Raw genomic sequence first — 18,039 nt, forward strand, 5'->3', positions numbered from 1 at the left:
TCACCAATAACACTGTCCAATGTTACAGATAAACCCTGGGAAAAAACATGTTTAAAATATTGCCATCATAGAGAATTGTAACGATGGCAAGAAAGTAAAATGTGGCCGATAGTTATTTGAGTGTCACACAAACTACACACTTGTGCATCAGTTCTAGATAAAAGAAAACGATGAGTTAAAAAACTGTGACCAATGCATAGTTTTGTTAGAACAACTTCCTCATTCCGAACCTTACGGAAGCTAGATGGCCAAAGCCCAATATAGGGTTTTATCTGAAAAAGCTTGTTGTCCCGTTGCTCACTCCAAGTGGACTGCCAGTTGGCATGGAGCCGAGCCTTGAATACTAGACCATAGTCCATGTACGGAATAGGTACAGCGGTGATAGTGCCGAAGCAGATAGATTTAGCTGCCGTGTCTGCAAGCTCGTTCCTGCAAATACCTGCATGACCTGGTATCCAGAAACACTGGATAGAAGTAGCAGTTAATGAGAAATGGGCCAGTCAGTTTTGAATATCAGCGAGAACAGGGTGTGACCCAACGTGTAGCAATTCCAGGGCCAGTAGAGAACTAAGTGAGTCAGTATAAATAGTGCAGTTGGAGTACTGCTTAGCTTCAATATGATCCAGGGCAAGAGATATGGCATACAGTTTAGCAGTGAACACAGAAGCTGTAGAGGGGATTCTGCACGCAACCACCGAACCACAGCAAACCATAGCAGAGCCCACTGAATTACTTGATTTGGAACCATCTGTATAAATGGGAATGGAATGATTGTTTGAAAGATGTTCATTAAATAAATGACAGTACCTCCAATCTGAAGTATCTGCCTTTTTCAGATGACTGAAAGAAAGGTCACATTTGGGGGCTGTAATAAGCCATGGTGGGATGGGCTGACCTGTGGAATCTTCAATGTTATCCAAGAACAGACCCAAGTCCTGGATGAGAAGACCAAACGAAGCAATGGCAGATTGTCTGTTCCTAAAAAGTACAGCCCACTGAGGAAGGAAAACACATCCCCAGGTGAGATGCTTTGGTAAGGATCAAAGTTTTGAATAATATAGTAAAGATAGTTATAAATGGCAAAGGTGCAGAGAAGGTTCATGAGTTTCAACATATAAGCTTTGAACTGGAGAGGTGTGGAAAGCCCCAGTGTAGATTCGAAGTCCTTTATGATGAATGGGGTCTAGCATCTTTAAGGCCGAGGGTCTAGCAGAGCCATAGACCATTGATCCATAGTCGAGTTTTGATCAAATAAGAGCAGGATATACCTTTAACATAGAACATCGATCTGCTCCCCAACTGGTAGTAGAGAGGACACGGAGGATGTTCAGTGCTCTTGTGCATTTGACCCGTAGCTGCTTTAAGTGTGGTATAAAAGGTCAGCTTACAGTTAAAGATAAGCCCCAAGAACTTGGTCTCAGGAACCACTGGCAGCGAAACTTCACCGAGATGAAGTTCGGGATCAGGGTGAATACCCTGTTGGCAGCAAAAAGTGCATGCAAACGGTTTTAGATAGAGAGAAATTAAAACCATTCACCGTGGTACACTTCAGGATACAATTGAGGGCAGTTTGTAGTTGCCGCTCAATATATCTCATGTTCGACGACTGAAATGAGATGTAAAAGTCGTCGACATACAGCCCATTTGCAAAAGTGAGAGGGAGTTGTTGTGTGACACTCAAAACACAGCCCTTAGGGACTCCAAGTTCCTGTACAAAAGAACGGGAAAGTGACAAACCCACACGAACTCGGAATCTCCTGTCCATTAAAAATTTTTAATAAACATGGGTAAATGGCCACGTAACCCATATGTATGGAGGTCTCGCAAAACGCCATACCTCCATGTTGTGTCATAAGTTTTCTCAATGTCAAAGAATATTGATACAAGATGTTGGCGTTTGAGAAAGGCCTCTCTGATTGACGTTTCAAGTCGAATTAGGTGGTCTGTGGTGGAGAGCTGTCTTCGGAACCCACACTGGGTGGGCAAGAGGAGGCTGTTTGATTCGAGGAACCAAACAAGACGAGCATTAACCATCTTTTCCAAGGTCTTACAGAGACAGCTCGTCAAAGCAATTGGATGGTAGTTTGAAGGAATCTTGGGATCTTTCCCTGGCTTAGAGAAAGGTATAATAATAGCTGGCACCAAACATCAGGAAAAACATTCTCCTGTAAGATCCGGTTAAAGACAATTAGAAGGATATCAAGAGAAGCAGGAGATAGACGGTGCAGTATGTCATAGTGTACATCATCAGGTCCAACAGATGTACTGCCAGACCGATGAAGGGCCATTTTCAGTTCCACCAGTGTAGAGGGACAATTATAGTCAAAGAGACAGTCAGTTCAAAAGGAAAGAGGTGAACACTCTGCCCGAGTCTTGATGGCCAAGAAGGTGGAGATACTTGGCAAAAGCTTTCACCTAGAGTATCAGCGATGCTCCGGATGTCAGCCACCTCCTGACCATCAGAGAGTAAGATCGAGAGGGGAACAGAATTGTAGTGCCCACTGACCTTTCAAATCATGTCCCATATGGCCTTGGAACTGGTGGTAGAAGATATGCTAGTTGTGAACTTAATCCAAGATTCCTTCTGGCTTTGACGTCTTACCCATCTAGTATGTGTACAGGTTCGTTGGAAAGCGACGAGGTTCGAAAGTGTGGGATATCTACAAAAACTATCCCAGGCCCGTTTTTGAGCCTACCATGCTAAGTGGCAAGCAGGATTCCACCACAGATGAGGATATCGTGGAAAACGTGTAGAGGTTTTAGGAATACACTGAGCAGCTGCTTGTATAATACAGCCAGTTACCGCTGACACACAGTCGTCTATTGATGGCTGATTCACAATGGCAGGATCAAGTTCTGCAAGAGCAGTGAAAGTGGACCAGTCTGCCTGATCCAGCTTCCACCTGGGCATGCAGGTAGGGTGGCATCGACCACGGCCAGTCTCTCTCAAAAGTATAGGAAAATGATCACTGCCTAGCAGATAATTGTCAACCCTCAATGAAAAATGGGAGTATAATGAAGGGGAGCAAACTGAGAGATCAATAGTGGTAAAGGACTGACTAGGTGCATGAAAATAAGTGGAAGAACCAGTATTGCAAAGAGAAAGATTCTGATCAGAAAGCATACGCTCTACATAGCGAACCCTCCCACAATAACAGCACTACCCCAGAGGGGGTGATGTCCATTAAAGTCCCCCAGGAGTAGAAAGGGAGACGGCAACTGTTCAACAAGAGCATCAAGGTTGGATTGATCATATGTCTCTCCAGGGGACAAATAGAGAGAACAAACAGTGATGGTAGGAAACACGGATGGCTACGGCCTCCAAGGGTGTGTTGAGTGACAAAGACAGGGTGGGCACGTGCTGATCAACCAACAGTGTCATCCCTCCATGTACTCGTCCATCACGCAGCCTGTCTTTTCTGTACAGAGAAAACTGCTGAATGGTGACAGTATCAGCAGGTTTTAGAAATGTTTCTTGTAAGGAAAGACACACGAGATGGTAGGCAGCAATCAGTGTTTTGATATCATCCAGATTAGAACGTAAACCTCGACAGTTCCATTGTATCAAGGTGGCCATTTTTAATAACGGGTAGGCAAAGTGGCTGGAGAACCCTTCTGTGTATGACCATGTCTTTTTTCCTTACTGTCCTTAGTCGGAGGAGGTTTATCAACCTTCATGGATCCTGCCCTGGGTCGATTGGACAGGCCTTTGTTATTGGAAGAGGATTCCAGTGACTGAGGATGCAAACGAATGATTGTTTTGCCTCTTGGGATGGGAGAAAAAGATGTATCAGAAGAAATGCCTGTATTTGAAACTGAAGGAAGTGGATCTTGAGGTTTGTTGGAATGTATGGGAGGAACAGAGATGGGTGTGGAAGTCGATTCATCAACCTTTTTAACCATGGAGGTCAAAAGGCTTTTCATTTGTTTTGAAAACGATTCTCTTGGAGGCACAGAGAGATCTGTCTGCACTCCCACTGTAGTCGTGGAATGAAGTGCAGCAACATATGTCTGAGATGGAGTGGCGGGCAGCAATTTCCAAGCCTCAGGATAACTAATGTTATGAGTTGTTTTCAAACGCTGCACCTCTTTTTCCTTCCACCATTTTGGGCAAGAACGAAAGTAGGGAGGGTGAGAACCATTGCAGTTGACGCAATGTGGGTCCATGTCACATTCATAGGCATCGTGGTCCTTGCCACCTCAATGAGCACATGTCAGGGAACCACAACATGATGTCTTTGAGTGGCCAAACCTCTGACATTGGAAACATCGAAGAGGGTTTGGAATGTATAGCCATACCCTGCAAATTAGATAACCTACCTTAATGGTGGCAGGTGCACGTGGTGATGTAAATGTCAAAACGAGGGTATTTGTTGGCAGTGTAACTCCATCTTTGCGAGTGGAGAAGCGCCTCACTGCAGAAACTCCTTGAGTGGAGAGACCAGCAAGAATCTCTGACTCGGGGACATTCTTCAAATCCCTCTCAACAATAACTCCTCGTGATGAATTCAAGGTAGTATGAGAGGTAACCTCAATAGGTATATCCCCAATTGCCGTTGAATTCAAGAGGAGTTCACTGTGGTAGGTTGTGGATGTTGCAACTAATATGTCTACAGATTGAAGCTTCTTTACTGACTTTGGAGAGCTAGCAAGACCCTCTAGTCCCTTCTGAATAAAAAAGGGAAATAATTGCCCTAAAGGTTTTTCTGAAAGAGAATGTAATATAAGAAAATGAGGTACGTGTGTTACAGATGTCGAAGAACGCTGCTCAGAGTCTTCAAGATGTGGTCGCTTACCAATTGACTGTTTTTTCACTATTTTATTGAAATGTTTTGAAGAAGGATCCATAGGAAAAAAGAAAAATTTCAGTACCCACTGACCCCACCCACCATGAAGCCCTACGAGGGGATGCACTACAATGTCATGCAAGGACAATGCAGCAACACCAGGGTTTTGTGAACACTATACCCAAACACCAGCATCAGGCACAATGTCCACAACACCCATTGAGAACTTCCAAAACTGGTATTTGGTTGACTCTAGCCCAAGTGGGCCAGCCGATTAACCCAAGGGGGGCCACCCAAAGGCCGCCCGTCTACAGGAATTCAAGGCCAAAGTGATGTGTTAGGGTTGGACCCCTCAACCACCAGGATCCTCTCCTCCCCTTCACGGGTCGCCACGCATGGCAAACACGTGGGTGGATGTTTAGATCTCAGAGAAGGTAACCAGACAGAACAGAACCTTCCCTGGGAGGTCCCCTCACCACGTACAGGAATCCACACCGAGGGGAACATCCATGCAAGCGACAGTGATGACTCCATGGTAAACAGAGGAAAGTCTACATAGCACTTCAGGTGGGAAAGGTTGATGATCAACTGCCAGACCCCGTCTTTCTGAGGACACCAAACAACTGGGAATAGAACCCTCAAAAAGACTGAGCTACAGGCCCTATAGCACTTTGGAAATATTCAACATAAACTCTAATGCTAGGAGATTGAGGAAAAAACAAAACATTTGGGAGTTGGTCAGTCAATTAGCAAGGAATGAGAGAAGAGATACAAGACTGGGGATAAGGACAAAATATAACAAACCTGTGTTACCAAATTGAGAAAATATGATGAAGGTTAACATCAATCCCAGCTGACAAAGACTGCACAGCAAAAGGAAAAGGCTGTATAAGACCTTATCCTCCTGTCCAGATCTGCAGGTGTAGGAAGGAACTGGTTGATGGTCAGGAAAGATTCCAGCTTTAATGAATGACTCCATTTCCTGGTTGACAAGAGCTAAAACTTTCTCTACCAATAACATCACACTATAGTCATAGTAATTAGATGGTTGAATTACTGTAGTGGTAGCATCTGAAGTTGCTGTGACAATAAACTGTGAATTCTTCACAGAAATTCATAACTAGTTCAAAAATTAAGTACAAATTTTGAAATCTTTCAAAATTTAAAGACATCAAATAAAACATGTAAACACACAAATACCAAATCAAGAAGTAAGGTTATGAAGTAAGAATAGTGATGAACAAAAAAATTGAGTATACAGAGGGCAACATTAATTGAGAAAAGCTATTATGAGGTAAAATATTGAATCAGAAATCTAACAATAAACATTTCCACAACAGGAAAGGTCTTTGGAAATAGATCCATACAAAAAAAATGTTCATCTGAAATGTTCATGATTGACAAAAAAAAAAAAGACATTATTACATGAGTGTCAAATTAAGAAGTAATGACTGTGCTCAATAGTATATAGGTGGTCAGCTGTGCTGAGAGATTATGGAGAATTGTCATATGCTCAACTGCCTGCTACAATGCAGCTATACTAGATGTAAATATGTTATGTTAGGCTAGTGGCAAGTGAAAATTGCACATTTCAAGAGTAGCACAAATCGAGGAAAGCTATTATGTGGGAAGAGGTAAGGTATTCTATATATATATATAAATCAAACAAAGAATATGGTCTACATACAAATGTTATTTTTGTTTAAGAACACAGCAGCCAAGAAAAACTAGCCCACACAAATAAATTCTTTCCAATAATGACAATATCCAATATATTAAATCAGCAAGCAGTAGTAATCTTTTTACACAGGAAAACTATATTATGTAAAATGTATGAAACTTTACAACTGAATAGCTTGCATTTGTATTTTACTTCCTTAAATTCAAGTCTTTAGACATGTTTTGTAATAAACATGCAAAAATATCACTTAATTTTTTTCATATGACAACCAAATCTGAAAATACTTAAGTATTTAAAACAACAAACAAGCAAAACAATTTTCATAATAAAATCATTTTTCTACTTAAACTGATGACAGATAACCCATTATTTGAACCCTACTTGGCAATGCTAAGGAAACCACAGGAGGCAGTAGCATGCAGTGGAGTCCACCCTTCATTGTCCCCTTGATTCACGTCACATCCATGTTCAACCAGAAATTCTACCATTTTTAAGTTATCATCAATGCAGGCCTGTAGAAAACACAAATCTGAGTACAAGAACACAATATCTAGAGATAGTCTCTAAAACTTCAAAGCATTTTAAGATCTTCAAACTAAGTACTCATCATTTCTGACATTCACTACAACTTTAATCGAACAATATATGAATTTTGAATGTGTGGTACATTTAAAATAATTGAATGATACATGATAAAAGATTATCAAAATGAACTGTGTCTTCACAGTTTCCTCAAAATGGCTCTTGTCTTGATCCACCTATAATCAAAAATTTCTGAAAAAAATAAGAGAAAGACAAAAATGTTACTTTCAGAATTTATTCTTCTTGAACTTCTGTCAATACAACTATCCCAAAACATTTTATGTCCCTCAAGACAGAACCAAATTATTTCATTCATTACCCATACAAACTTTAGTAGCTTCCATACTACAGTCATTGATCAGACATCTCTAGATGTACAAGTAATTTTAAAATGGAGAGGTACAAAGAAATATATATTTATGATGTTATAGAATGAGGAGTTGAGGGCCTACTCTGTGACAATATCATTAAAATCATTCAAGGTTATGACCTTCCAAACTTTTATCAATAAGCATTTATTCACCAAAATCATCAGTTGAAGATATAGACATAAACAGAAAATTAAAAAAATATTGATTCAACAAAAACAGTTACAGGCATAAACAGAGACCTCTTACTAGTATTATGCAACAGTGGTAAACAATCAATAACTGTTAGAATGTAAAATAAGAAACTTAAGAATGGGAAAAAAAAAATTTATTATAAAGACAGTTCAACCTTTTAACCCACATGTAACCATCTTCCACTACATACATAAAACAGTAACTTAAAAATTAAAATACACTTTGAATGAGGAAAGTTTTAAACACTAACATTTATCATAAATCCCATAAAAATATAGAAAAGCTTATTAATCCAAAAACTTTATAGGAATTTAATTGTCAAAAAAAATTTTTTTTATACATATATGTAAAACAAGACAAAATTTAAAACAGCAGAATTAAGGAACATCATAACCCCCTCCCTACACACATACACACACTCATGAACATTTCACACAACAGTTCCAAGTAAATATTTTTAAAATCATACACAGTGAAAGTAATTAATGAAAGAAAAACAATTATACATGAATTAAAAGGAAATAGAAATTTCAATGTAGGTATTTACATATATATTTGGGTAAGATTTATCCTATCTAAGTTGTTGTTTGATATCTCTATTTTAATGGTTATATGAGAATAGCTACATGTATGGTCAAATTGTTGTATTATCTTTCTAATAAATGAAATGAAAAGGTTTCTGCTCTCTAAGCTGTTCCAATTGTAACTGTTGTTTATGATTAGATCCTCTCCAGTATCATAATTAATATCTGTGTTCCGAGTTTAGTTGAGTGATTAACAGAATTTGATAATTGATTAATCAGACTCATTAATTAAATGATTGCATTCAACTAAATAACTATTCTCATATGAAATTAATCTTCCATTTTCAACTTGTCTTAGAATTATAACATTCTAGAACTATTCTAAACTGTTGTACAAAACATGTTACAAGTTGAACATTAGAACTAATACTGTTACACAGATTTCTCCTTTTAAATATTTAGAAAACTACTGAGACTAAATAAATTCATTATTTGTCAAAAATAATTGTACTTATTTTGCATGTGATAAAACTAGTAAATTTTCTTGCCAATGTGTAATAAATAATACATAATTAAATGAAAACATATTTACTCCATTCCTAGAAAAGCAAGGACACTGCAGTATTTCCAATTTGGCAAGAAGACTTGTATAATTACTAGTTGAACTCTTTGCAGAGATCAAAATTAACAGGTTTATAAGTATAAAACATAATACAGCTTCTGAGCATAAACTTGTTGATATAGATAGAAGTTTAGATTAACAACATTTAAATGATTAATGTATATCCAAGATGGCTGGTATTAATATTAAAACTTTAATTAAAATAAAGTACTGAACAATGTTTCAACCTAAGATTGAAATGTTTTTATGTACTTTATATTCTTTAGAATTTTAATAACCATACCTGCTGTCTTTGAAAAAAAGATTTTTACTTCAAGTGGGATTCTTGTCATCATGAATTAAATGATTAATATTTTTACATTATACAGTACAGGAAGAATTTGTAGAAACATAAATACACACTGAGAAATCAGGAAATCAAACTTAAAGCAATAGTAGGTGAGCAGTGTTTAAGAGGCACATAAAAACATTAAGACTTTCATTTTACCCTTTTCAGTGCTTCCTGTCTTGCTATAGCTAGTTATAATTAAACAATGTCCCACTTGTTAAATCCATTTATGACTTAACAGTGATTATCTATATTGTTAGGCTGCAACCAATCCAAGTCTAGTCATTATTGACAATTTAAAGGAACAAATTATTCAAAAATTAAATTTCTGCTTGAATAATAAAGAATAATGCATAGTAACTTGTAACTTCTTTTTAGTAAAATAATCTTACTCAAACAATGCTGGTTACCTTCTTACCTTGTTTGTTTTTACAGATGAAACTTTTTCAACAAAATGATGAATACATAATAACAATAGAGTTACTCCAGAAGTTTGAGTATTTTTTTGAGGTAGGTAATTCACATTTCTCTTTAATGTGAAAATAATGAAAATAGATGTGTAAACAAATAAACAATCTTTATTTTAACAATATAAAGAAAACTAATCTGTGTAACTACTCTTGATAAACAGACATTTCCTTATAATATTTATTATTATTTCCTTCTCTATCTCCCAGACTGAGAGCCAAAGAACCAACCATGGTGATTTTCTACTGAAATCAGGTCCTTCCCATTACTCGACTAGTAAAAACTGAACAAAGAAAGTGTGCTCAAAATCTAGAATGTAAACTTGCTTTCTTTATCCAGTGGATGGTATCACTTTTTGATCTCTATTCTCCCACAGCTTTGGTTGAATTTTACTTTCAGTCAACATTATAATCAGCAAACAAAGGATATTTCAGTTCTAACCCAACCACCTCAACTGTTTCATCTAAATGCTGAAATATCTTTGAAGGAAAAGAAGATGTAAACTACTAAATACGTAATAAGCCCACATATCTTATAATAAGTAAAAAATATATTAAGGTAAACACAAACAACAGACATCACTGTTGCTGGTAATGTAATCTGTAGCCATCTCCTATTCATCATTTGGTTAAATATTATTACACATAATTGCAGCAACAGATGTGGTACTAGCTATCATCTTTTGTATGAATTCAGTTCATATGCATCTAGGGCCTACTTGTTGGTAGAGAGTAACTTAGTAGATGGTAGTAGGTAATGCCAGCTGGTTGCTCTCCCTCTAGCCAGCAATTCAAAATTGGAAAAATGGTAAATAGCCTTAGTAGTTTTGCTGTAGCTCAAAGAAACAAATTTAATGTATTCATGGTTAAAAGAGGTGAGCATAATTAGTGGCAACAAGAATTAAACCCTCGATTTTAGACAACCACCCTAACCAGCTGAGAATTCTGGCTCAAAGTTCAATAAAGTTGAATCAATCAAAAATATAGGATATCATAATGGCAATATTTTAGTCAGATAGTTGAAATAATTTGAATTAATAAATTAAGGTTGCACTGATTATAATTTTTATGGTTGGTACCAACAGCCTATAATTACTTAATCATATTAGTTGATTGATACTTAATATTAAACACACATAAGGCACTTTAAACTACTGAGACAAAATAAAATGTAACTTGTATATAATTTCTTTCTACTTTAATTTATACAAAATATCAAACAGTATTTACTTATTTCAGAAGATGAATTTAAAAAAGAATAAAAGCTGTAAAAAGTTAGACAAATATTTTAAATTGTAACAATTTTCATTAATTCATAGTAGAAACATTATACACCTAAATGTTATTAAAATGTTTCTGCTTTCATTTCTTTCAGATTTGTCAGTAATATGTGTAGCAAGCATCTTTTTGTAAGCATTGCAAAAGTACATTCCTTTGCACTATCTTGGAATTATCAGGGTTGCAATATAGAAAGAGTTTGGCTTAATTTTACAAAAACAGATTTTCACAACCTACAGCAAAGTGACTTTTCCAAGTTTTAACTTCATAGTGAATGTGTAACTATACTCAAAAATCTTTTTAAAGCTGCTATAGATAAAATAACATCATAATCAAGGCCATAAAGGAATTTATTTCATGCATTAGTTCTTTAAAAGATGCTAAGGCTATTACTACTCTCTGTTAACTTCCATTGATCCACAATGAGTATTGAAGGGGCTTTACAGTCAACAGAACTGGTTCAAAGAGTATGTGTCTTTTCAAAAATGCAGTAAATTCTGCTTCACCTTGTCTTTAAACATCCTGCTGAACCTACTTAAAAAGCATTTCACACTTAGTTTGCTTCCTTGTACATATGAATAAGTCAGAGAATGTTTGAAGTGCCAGCAATTTTTCATCCAATAAGCAGTGTATTAGATATGCTATGCTAACACATTCATTCACAAGGTGAAGTGTGTTTTATACAAAGCAAGTTTGGCAAATTGGAATCTAGAAATGTCTTTACAGTATTTATTACATTATCTCTAATAATCACAAATTTCTTGCATTACCTCTTATAATCATGAGTTTTGGTACTCAGAATTTTCCTAATTGTAAACAGTCTGTCAAAGGCTACTGAAACAGTTTGTCATCTGGAAACCACAGAACACATGAATTTGTAGTACTGTTTACTGTAAGTCGTAATTCATGTCTATCCATCCTACAAATAAACTCAATACATGAAAGCTCTGAATATCAGTCATAAAACTCAGAGCTGATACATGATCATTTTCAAGCAGAATCTACTCACATTTTAAAATGATACTAAACAGTTCTACCAGCACAGTGTTTAAGATAAATTTTATGTTGGGCAGTGTATAATGAAGCTCTAAATATTTAATGAGACAACAGAATCCAGTAATTTCTACAACTAAAAATAACCAATCCTCCAGAGCAATAAATTACATTAAACAGTCAGTAAATTCTTTTGTCCCAATATCTTCATCATCTAATTTCTTTAAATGTTGAAGCAATGACAGTTGCTGTGGTATGTTTTTTTGTTTTTTTTTCCTCCCCTCTGGTCATGCCTCTGTCTTTTCCTTAGCTATCTTTAGGAAAGCACAATGAATTCAGTTGTGGACATACTTTAAGATGATGTAATAAACTACCAGGTTAAAATCATTACTGATGTTGCACCCCTCCCTGTCATGAACTATTTGTAGTACCTACTTTGTCAGTGTTGTTTTGAGGCATACTTACAGTGGAAAGATTGCATATTGATCAGTACAACAAATACACCATTATCTCAACTGTTTATGCACCTCAACCTTGCTAGCAAAAAAGTATATTATCAGCTACAAAAATAAAAATGGATAACAGATAATAATGCAGTTTTTCATAACACAGGTGTAAAACATTTATGCTAGCTGAACACTGCTGTTCAGTAAAAACAAACCAAAGATAAAATTAACTTCAAGGGTACCTACACATACAATGTAATCTACCAATTAAAACCTTTAGTTTTTTTGCATATTAATTTACAAAATGCAGTATTTATAATCAGTAAAATAGTAGATTTATATTAATACACATTATTTTAACTTTAGGGCAGCTTACTTTTGATCAAATGTTATAATTCACAATGAGGAGAAACCCACATGAAGTTGAAATGTATTCTAATGATGGCTGGTATAAATATTAAAAACTTTAATTAAAATAAAGGACAGACAATGTTTTGACCTTCTTTGGTCATCTTCAGGTTGACAAAGACTTTGTTATTGTTGTTGTCAACCTAAAAGTGACCTAAGAAGGTTGAATGTTGTTCTGTACTTTATTATAATTAAAAGTTTTTAATACCCATACCAGCCATCTTTAGAATAAAAATGTTATAATGTTCATTCCTTAGTCACTTTCATGAAATTTCTATTAAGAAGTTTCATTATAATCACCGAAGAAGGTCAAACTGTAATGCCTTTCCGAATTACACTATCAATATCTAAAGAATTCAATATATACAGTCTAAAGGTAACAAACAGGTAACATGAATGTCTCAAATAGCATGAGAGGCAAAACAATGCACCATGCCTGTCATTTATAAAATATGTCATGCTATAGTACATAGTACAAGTTTTATTTGGAACCCCACATATACAAACAATGTTTTTCAAATGTGTGCCACATTACCAATTATTTAATTTGTTTTATGTCAGTAAACTTAACAACCAGTTTCACAAAACATTACATAAACATGTTAATTATATAAAAAAAATATCAATCCTAATGTTTCTACAAACATTTTTGTCATAGTCAAATACTTCATTTTTATAGTCACTACAACTGTAAAATTGTGAATATTTGTTGTTCTTTTTCTGTAGTTTTTCTTTTAGAGGTGTAGGATGTAATTAAGTTATATAAGAGTACACATGTTAGAAATTTTAATATTACAAATATATTTTGTAGCCCATGTATATAAACTTATAGTTTACTATATATATAAGGACTTATTCATAAATGCACATACATTCTACTACCTTCTCAATCAACTTAATTTTCATTTAACAACCTCACTCAAACATCAGATATCATCTATGAGTATTTATAAATAACCTCATCTACAAAGAAAAGACATTCTAAGATAGCCTGGATAATATGAACTTAAAGATATCTTTTAACACTATATGAATGACCTAATCAAAAAATTCTCACATCACTACGAGCATACAGAGGTTACAACGTGAATATTCTCTGCTGTACCTACCAATAGACTGCCATATGTTACTTCAGCAAACGTAGCATTATTGGTAAAACAAAACAATACCTCCATTAATTTATTATATTAAATGCCCTGCTTAAATGACATTTTAGAAAACAATATTTGTAGATGAGCATAAACCCCCTAAGGAGATATATGACCTACCACCACCCACACTTCTCGAAACAGATTTTGATCAAGCTCCATGTGGCCAGAGCTGCAAGCTGTGCCAGAGACTCTGATATTCACGAACAGATTCCATGACTAAATTTAGTCACTGGACTCTTATGTGTATACAGCCTCGTTGTGGAACACCCTCGACGGAGGCCGGCGGCGCGATTATTCTATACAAACCGGCTTTTGTTTCATCTCTAGACATTTTCCAATAATGACAGCACTCTTGAATTATGATCATCCATAAGCGATATAACTTGGCTTTGATAACTCTTGAAATACTCAAGTAAATCGCCTACACGAAATAGACATATTTAAACAAAGTAACAATACACAAATTAATTCATTGCAACCTTGTACCTCATCATCTTACTGCAGGCAACTAACTTCCTTAGTAAGTAAAGTTTACTTACGCAAGTAACAATCGTAGTTACTTTGATTTTTATTACTACATATAATTATACGAATATTTACTTCCTGTTCACGCTGGTCAGAAGACATTTTAGGTACTGCCTAAAGCACAATGTTCCATCACTCGTAAGTTAATTCAGCAATTCCCATCAGAAAATGAAACATTCGTAAAGCAACGTCCACAATTATACAAGTCACGAACTACAAGACAGCAAACATACCCAGCATTATCCCAAATACTGACGATATTTAGAAGCGCCATCCTATAATTTTTTTTTCTCCGAACGATATAAATTATTTCGAAACAACCCATAATGCATTTAGTGAAAAAAAGTCATTAATCAGTAATGTGACTTTCATCTTTGATCTTACTCCATCAACACTTGACAAATCAAAGCCGGCAGCGAACGTTCCAAGTAAAACAATAAAAATATTCTGTTTATCTTCTGTTGCAAAAAATGCGTGATAAAAGAATATTTTGCCAACTGCTTTGAATATGCTATACAAATCCTGACGTAAAACGAAAATGGAACGGATTAAAATAAGGTCACCATCAAGTGTATTTTATCTTCTATTCATTCTACTTTAAAAATATAAATAGCGTCGAAGAGATGACACCAGCAGGTAGTAATAAATAACAGACATGCTCCTATAAACAGATAACTGTAGGTTAGTGTATTGATGTACACACAGTAGAAACATCCTAAGTGCTATAAATGGTTCCTCCTCAAGATTAACTAACGCCCCCTACAACATTTTACATAATAGGGTTCTTCACCTACGCCCCTTACACGAGTCATTCAACTGATGAAGAGACCAATCACCCGAATATGAGTCTTTTAAATGATGATCAAAAGAGTCATAACTAATAAAGGTGGATGACAGATTAAGATACACTGAAGTAGTTAAAAATAAGGTTGTAAAAATAAAATTCGCTCTTGGAATATTTCTTGAAGTCATAACTTTTAGGTAAAATTTTGTAGGATAACGAAACCTTTTACATTTCTCTAACAGAGACAATTGTAGCACAACTGTACACGCTATGTAGTTACTTAAGCACTTTACCATTTTAATAATTAAAGATATATCCTACTTCTATCAAATTACAGAAATATAGCTTACAAAAATAACTAACTCAACTTATGCCTGTTTTTGTTTTTATGTATAAATGAAGAGGTAAGCGAAAGGCTTGTGAATATTAGTGCGAGCTTTATTAACCTTCTAAAAGACTAGGAGTTATTTTGTTGTGAAGCGAAAGCTATACAACAAGCAACCTGTTTTATTCGCCATCACGAATTTCAAAGATCGATTTTTAGCGTTATAAGCCTTTCGAATTACAACTGGTTTATCAAAGTCGTCACGCTTTGTGATACTTTCATGTGTGTCCTTTCCTACAAGTTAAAAGAAAAAACAAATTAACGAAATCCATAATTACAGTTCATTAGAGATCTCGTACCGCTCTATATTAGTGTTCTCAGCTAGTTATGGTCTTGACACATACAACCAATTTCATCAGAAGAGAAATAAATTCATCTCTTTCTATCTATACACGAAAAAATCCTCACTCTCATTATGAAAAAGTATATAATTTTATGTTTCAAAAAATTACAAGTTTGCTTATACATTTGGTTAAAAAAAACACTTCACTGGGTGATCGACTTTCATGAACTAAGAAAAAATGATTTTGCTATTGTTACCTAACGTGAATTATCCATAAATTTAATTTATATGTAAGCTATATTTGCGCTGTTTTGATTTACATGTTTATTACAAGGCGCATAACGTTAAAAGTGGAGGATTTTATAACACGTTGAAACAAGGGTATGCTTTAAGATTGGTGCTAGTCAGAGTCAGAAAAGTTAGTTTTAAGATGAAATAATTATCGTGTTTATTCTGAAGTTCAGATACTCGGTTTATCAATCAGTTAATTTTGAGAGGAGATAGGTGAACGTCTTGCAATCTATATTGAGAAGTATTTTAAATTGAGCCTATATCTGAACGTGGCTGTAGCAAATATTCAACAGAGAAATAAGATAAAGCGCTATCGTTATGTGGACTGGACTTGGAATCATGTTTATCAAATAATCCGAAAGAAAACGCCCAACGATAGAATATATCATACCAATACTTATAAATAAATGAAACTGGATAGCTTTAATATGCAACGTAACTATAAAGTACAATTTAAAATAATAGTTCATTAATGTGTTATTCAGTTCAGTCACAAGAATCCTTTAACCTGAAACTCAGTTTAAGAGCTTTTCAAGGTCTTAAGCTATATTAATAGTTCCATAAGAAAACTTCGTCTTTTAACTTTTAAAAAAATATCCTGCTTCTGTTTCATAACATTATAAGAGTGACGTATGTGACACTGCGCACAAATACGATTTTGGTCTTAACCTGGTAACATTTCTTAGAACCAGTAATGAGTTTTTCGTTTTATTTTTGTGCTAATCGCGATTGCATATGTTTTTGAATCAACTGAGACTTAATTCGATGTTATGATTATATATGCTGTTTAATATGTATCGCTTCCAGTGAACAATGATACTTTTAATTTGTTTATTTTTTTGCATATTTATAGATTTCATTTCGCACAATTAATTTTATTAAGGTTAAGCTTAATAGTTGACTTTGGCATCCTCCAACTGGTAGAAAGCCAAAATAAGGACGTTGAGTCACATTTGACCTTATTATTCTGCAGGGTGACACAAAAGTAGCGCGTAAACGTATTTTCAAATCTTCCTTTAACACATTTTTGTTTAAAGTCATGTTTGTGTTTCACTATCTCTTATTCTATTGGACTATAACTGATTGGGATGTTACAAGATTTGCAAGAATGTATAGACGAGATAATGTTGTGACATTGTGTCGTGATATTATCGTTGCACATATAAAAACAAAATTAGTGGTTTTGGGTTTGTTTTGAATTTCGCGCAAATCTACAGGAGGGCTATCTGCGCTATCCGTCCTTAATTTAGCAGTGTAAGACTAGAGGGAAGGCAGCTAGTCATCACCACCCACCGCCAACTCTTGGGCTACTCTTTTACCAACGAATAATGGGACTGACAGTCACCTTTATAACGCCTACACGGCTGAAAGTGCGAGCATGTTTGGTGTTACGGAGATTCGATGCCGCAACTCTCGGATTACAAGTTGAGTACATTAACCGCCTGGCCATGTCAGGCCTACAAGATTAGTGATATAACATGATAAAAATCATGGTGATATGCAACTATTACTTTGTGTATCACGGAATTCCAGCTAAGCAAAATATTCTTTGTCTGGTAAACTGTGGCCGACAATTTCGTCAATTTGGATTTATTTTTCAGTACAGTGATTTTTTAAAAACTATACATTAGCAAAAAAACAAAAAAAATATATCTGAATTCGTCGTTACACAGCTTCAAGAACTCGAAAGTTGAATATTTAAAACTTCATACCCCTAAACCATTCCAGTAACTTCTAATCTACATCGATTGTTTGATTTTATTAAGTTCGCCCACACAAAACTGACGCTTTTTGACTTCCTTAGCTTGCTTTTATAACACGGCATTTGTAATTGCATGTTTCAGCCTTCTGTACACATTAAATTAAAATTTGTAATATTTCACCAATAAACAAAATTTGACATCTTAAATAGACACGTACTTTGGAAAGTTATTTTTATTT

At 35.2% G+C, this 18,039-nt stretch overlaps 1 protein-coding gene across 4 annotated transcripts in view; it reads right to left on the bottom strand.

The window, feature by feature from the left end:
- The window catches only part of LOC143245754 (protein phosphatase 1 regulatory subunit 12B-like), a 119,369-nt gene that overhangs the window by 83,453 nt on the left and 17,877 nt on the right, over window positions 1–18,039 (bottom strand). For 3 of the 4 annotated variants that reach the window (XM_076492025.1, XM_076492024.1, XM_076492038.1), the window contains exon 2: window positions 6,850–6,980. In XM_076492025.1, coding sequence (XP_076348140.1) covers window positions 6,850–6,980 — 131 coding nt within the window. Of the gene's footprint in view, window positions 1–6,849; window positions 6,981–13,788; window positions 13,945–18,039 lie in introns of those variants that run through there. The other variant, XM_076492031.1, reaches the window with a different exon arrangement.

Source organism: Tachypleus tridentatus, chromosome 1, assembly GCF_004210375.1.
Source record: "Tachypleus tridentatus isolate NWPU-2018 chromosome 1, ASM421037v1, whole genome shotgun sequence".
NCBI classification, from domain to species: domain Eukaryota; kingdom Metazoa; phylum Arthropoda; class Merostomata; order Xiphosura; family Limulidae; genus Tachypleus; species Tachypleus tridentatus.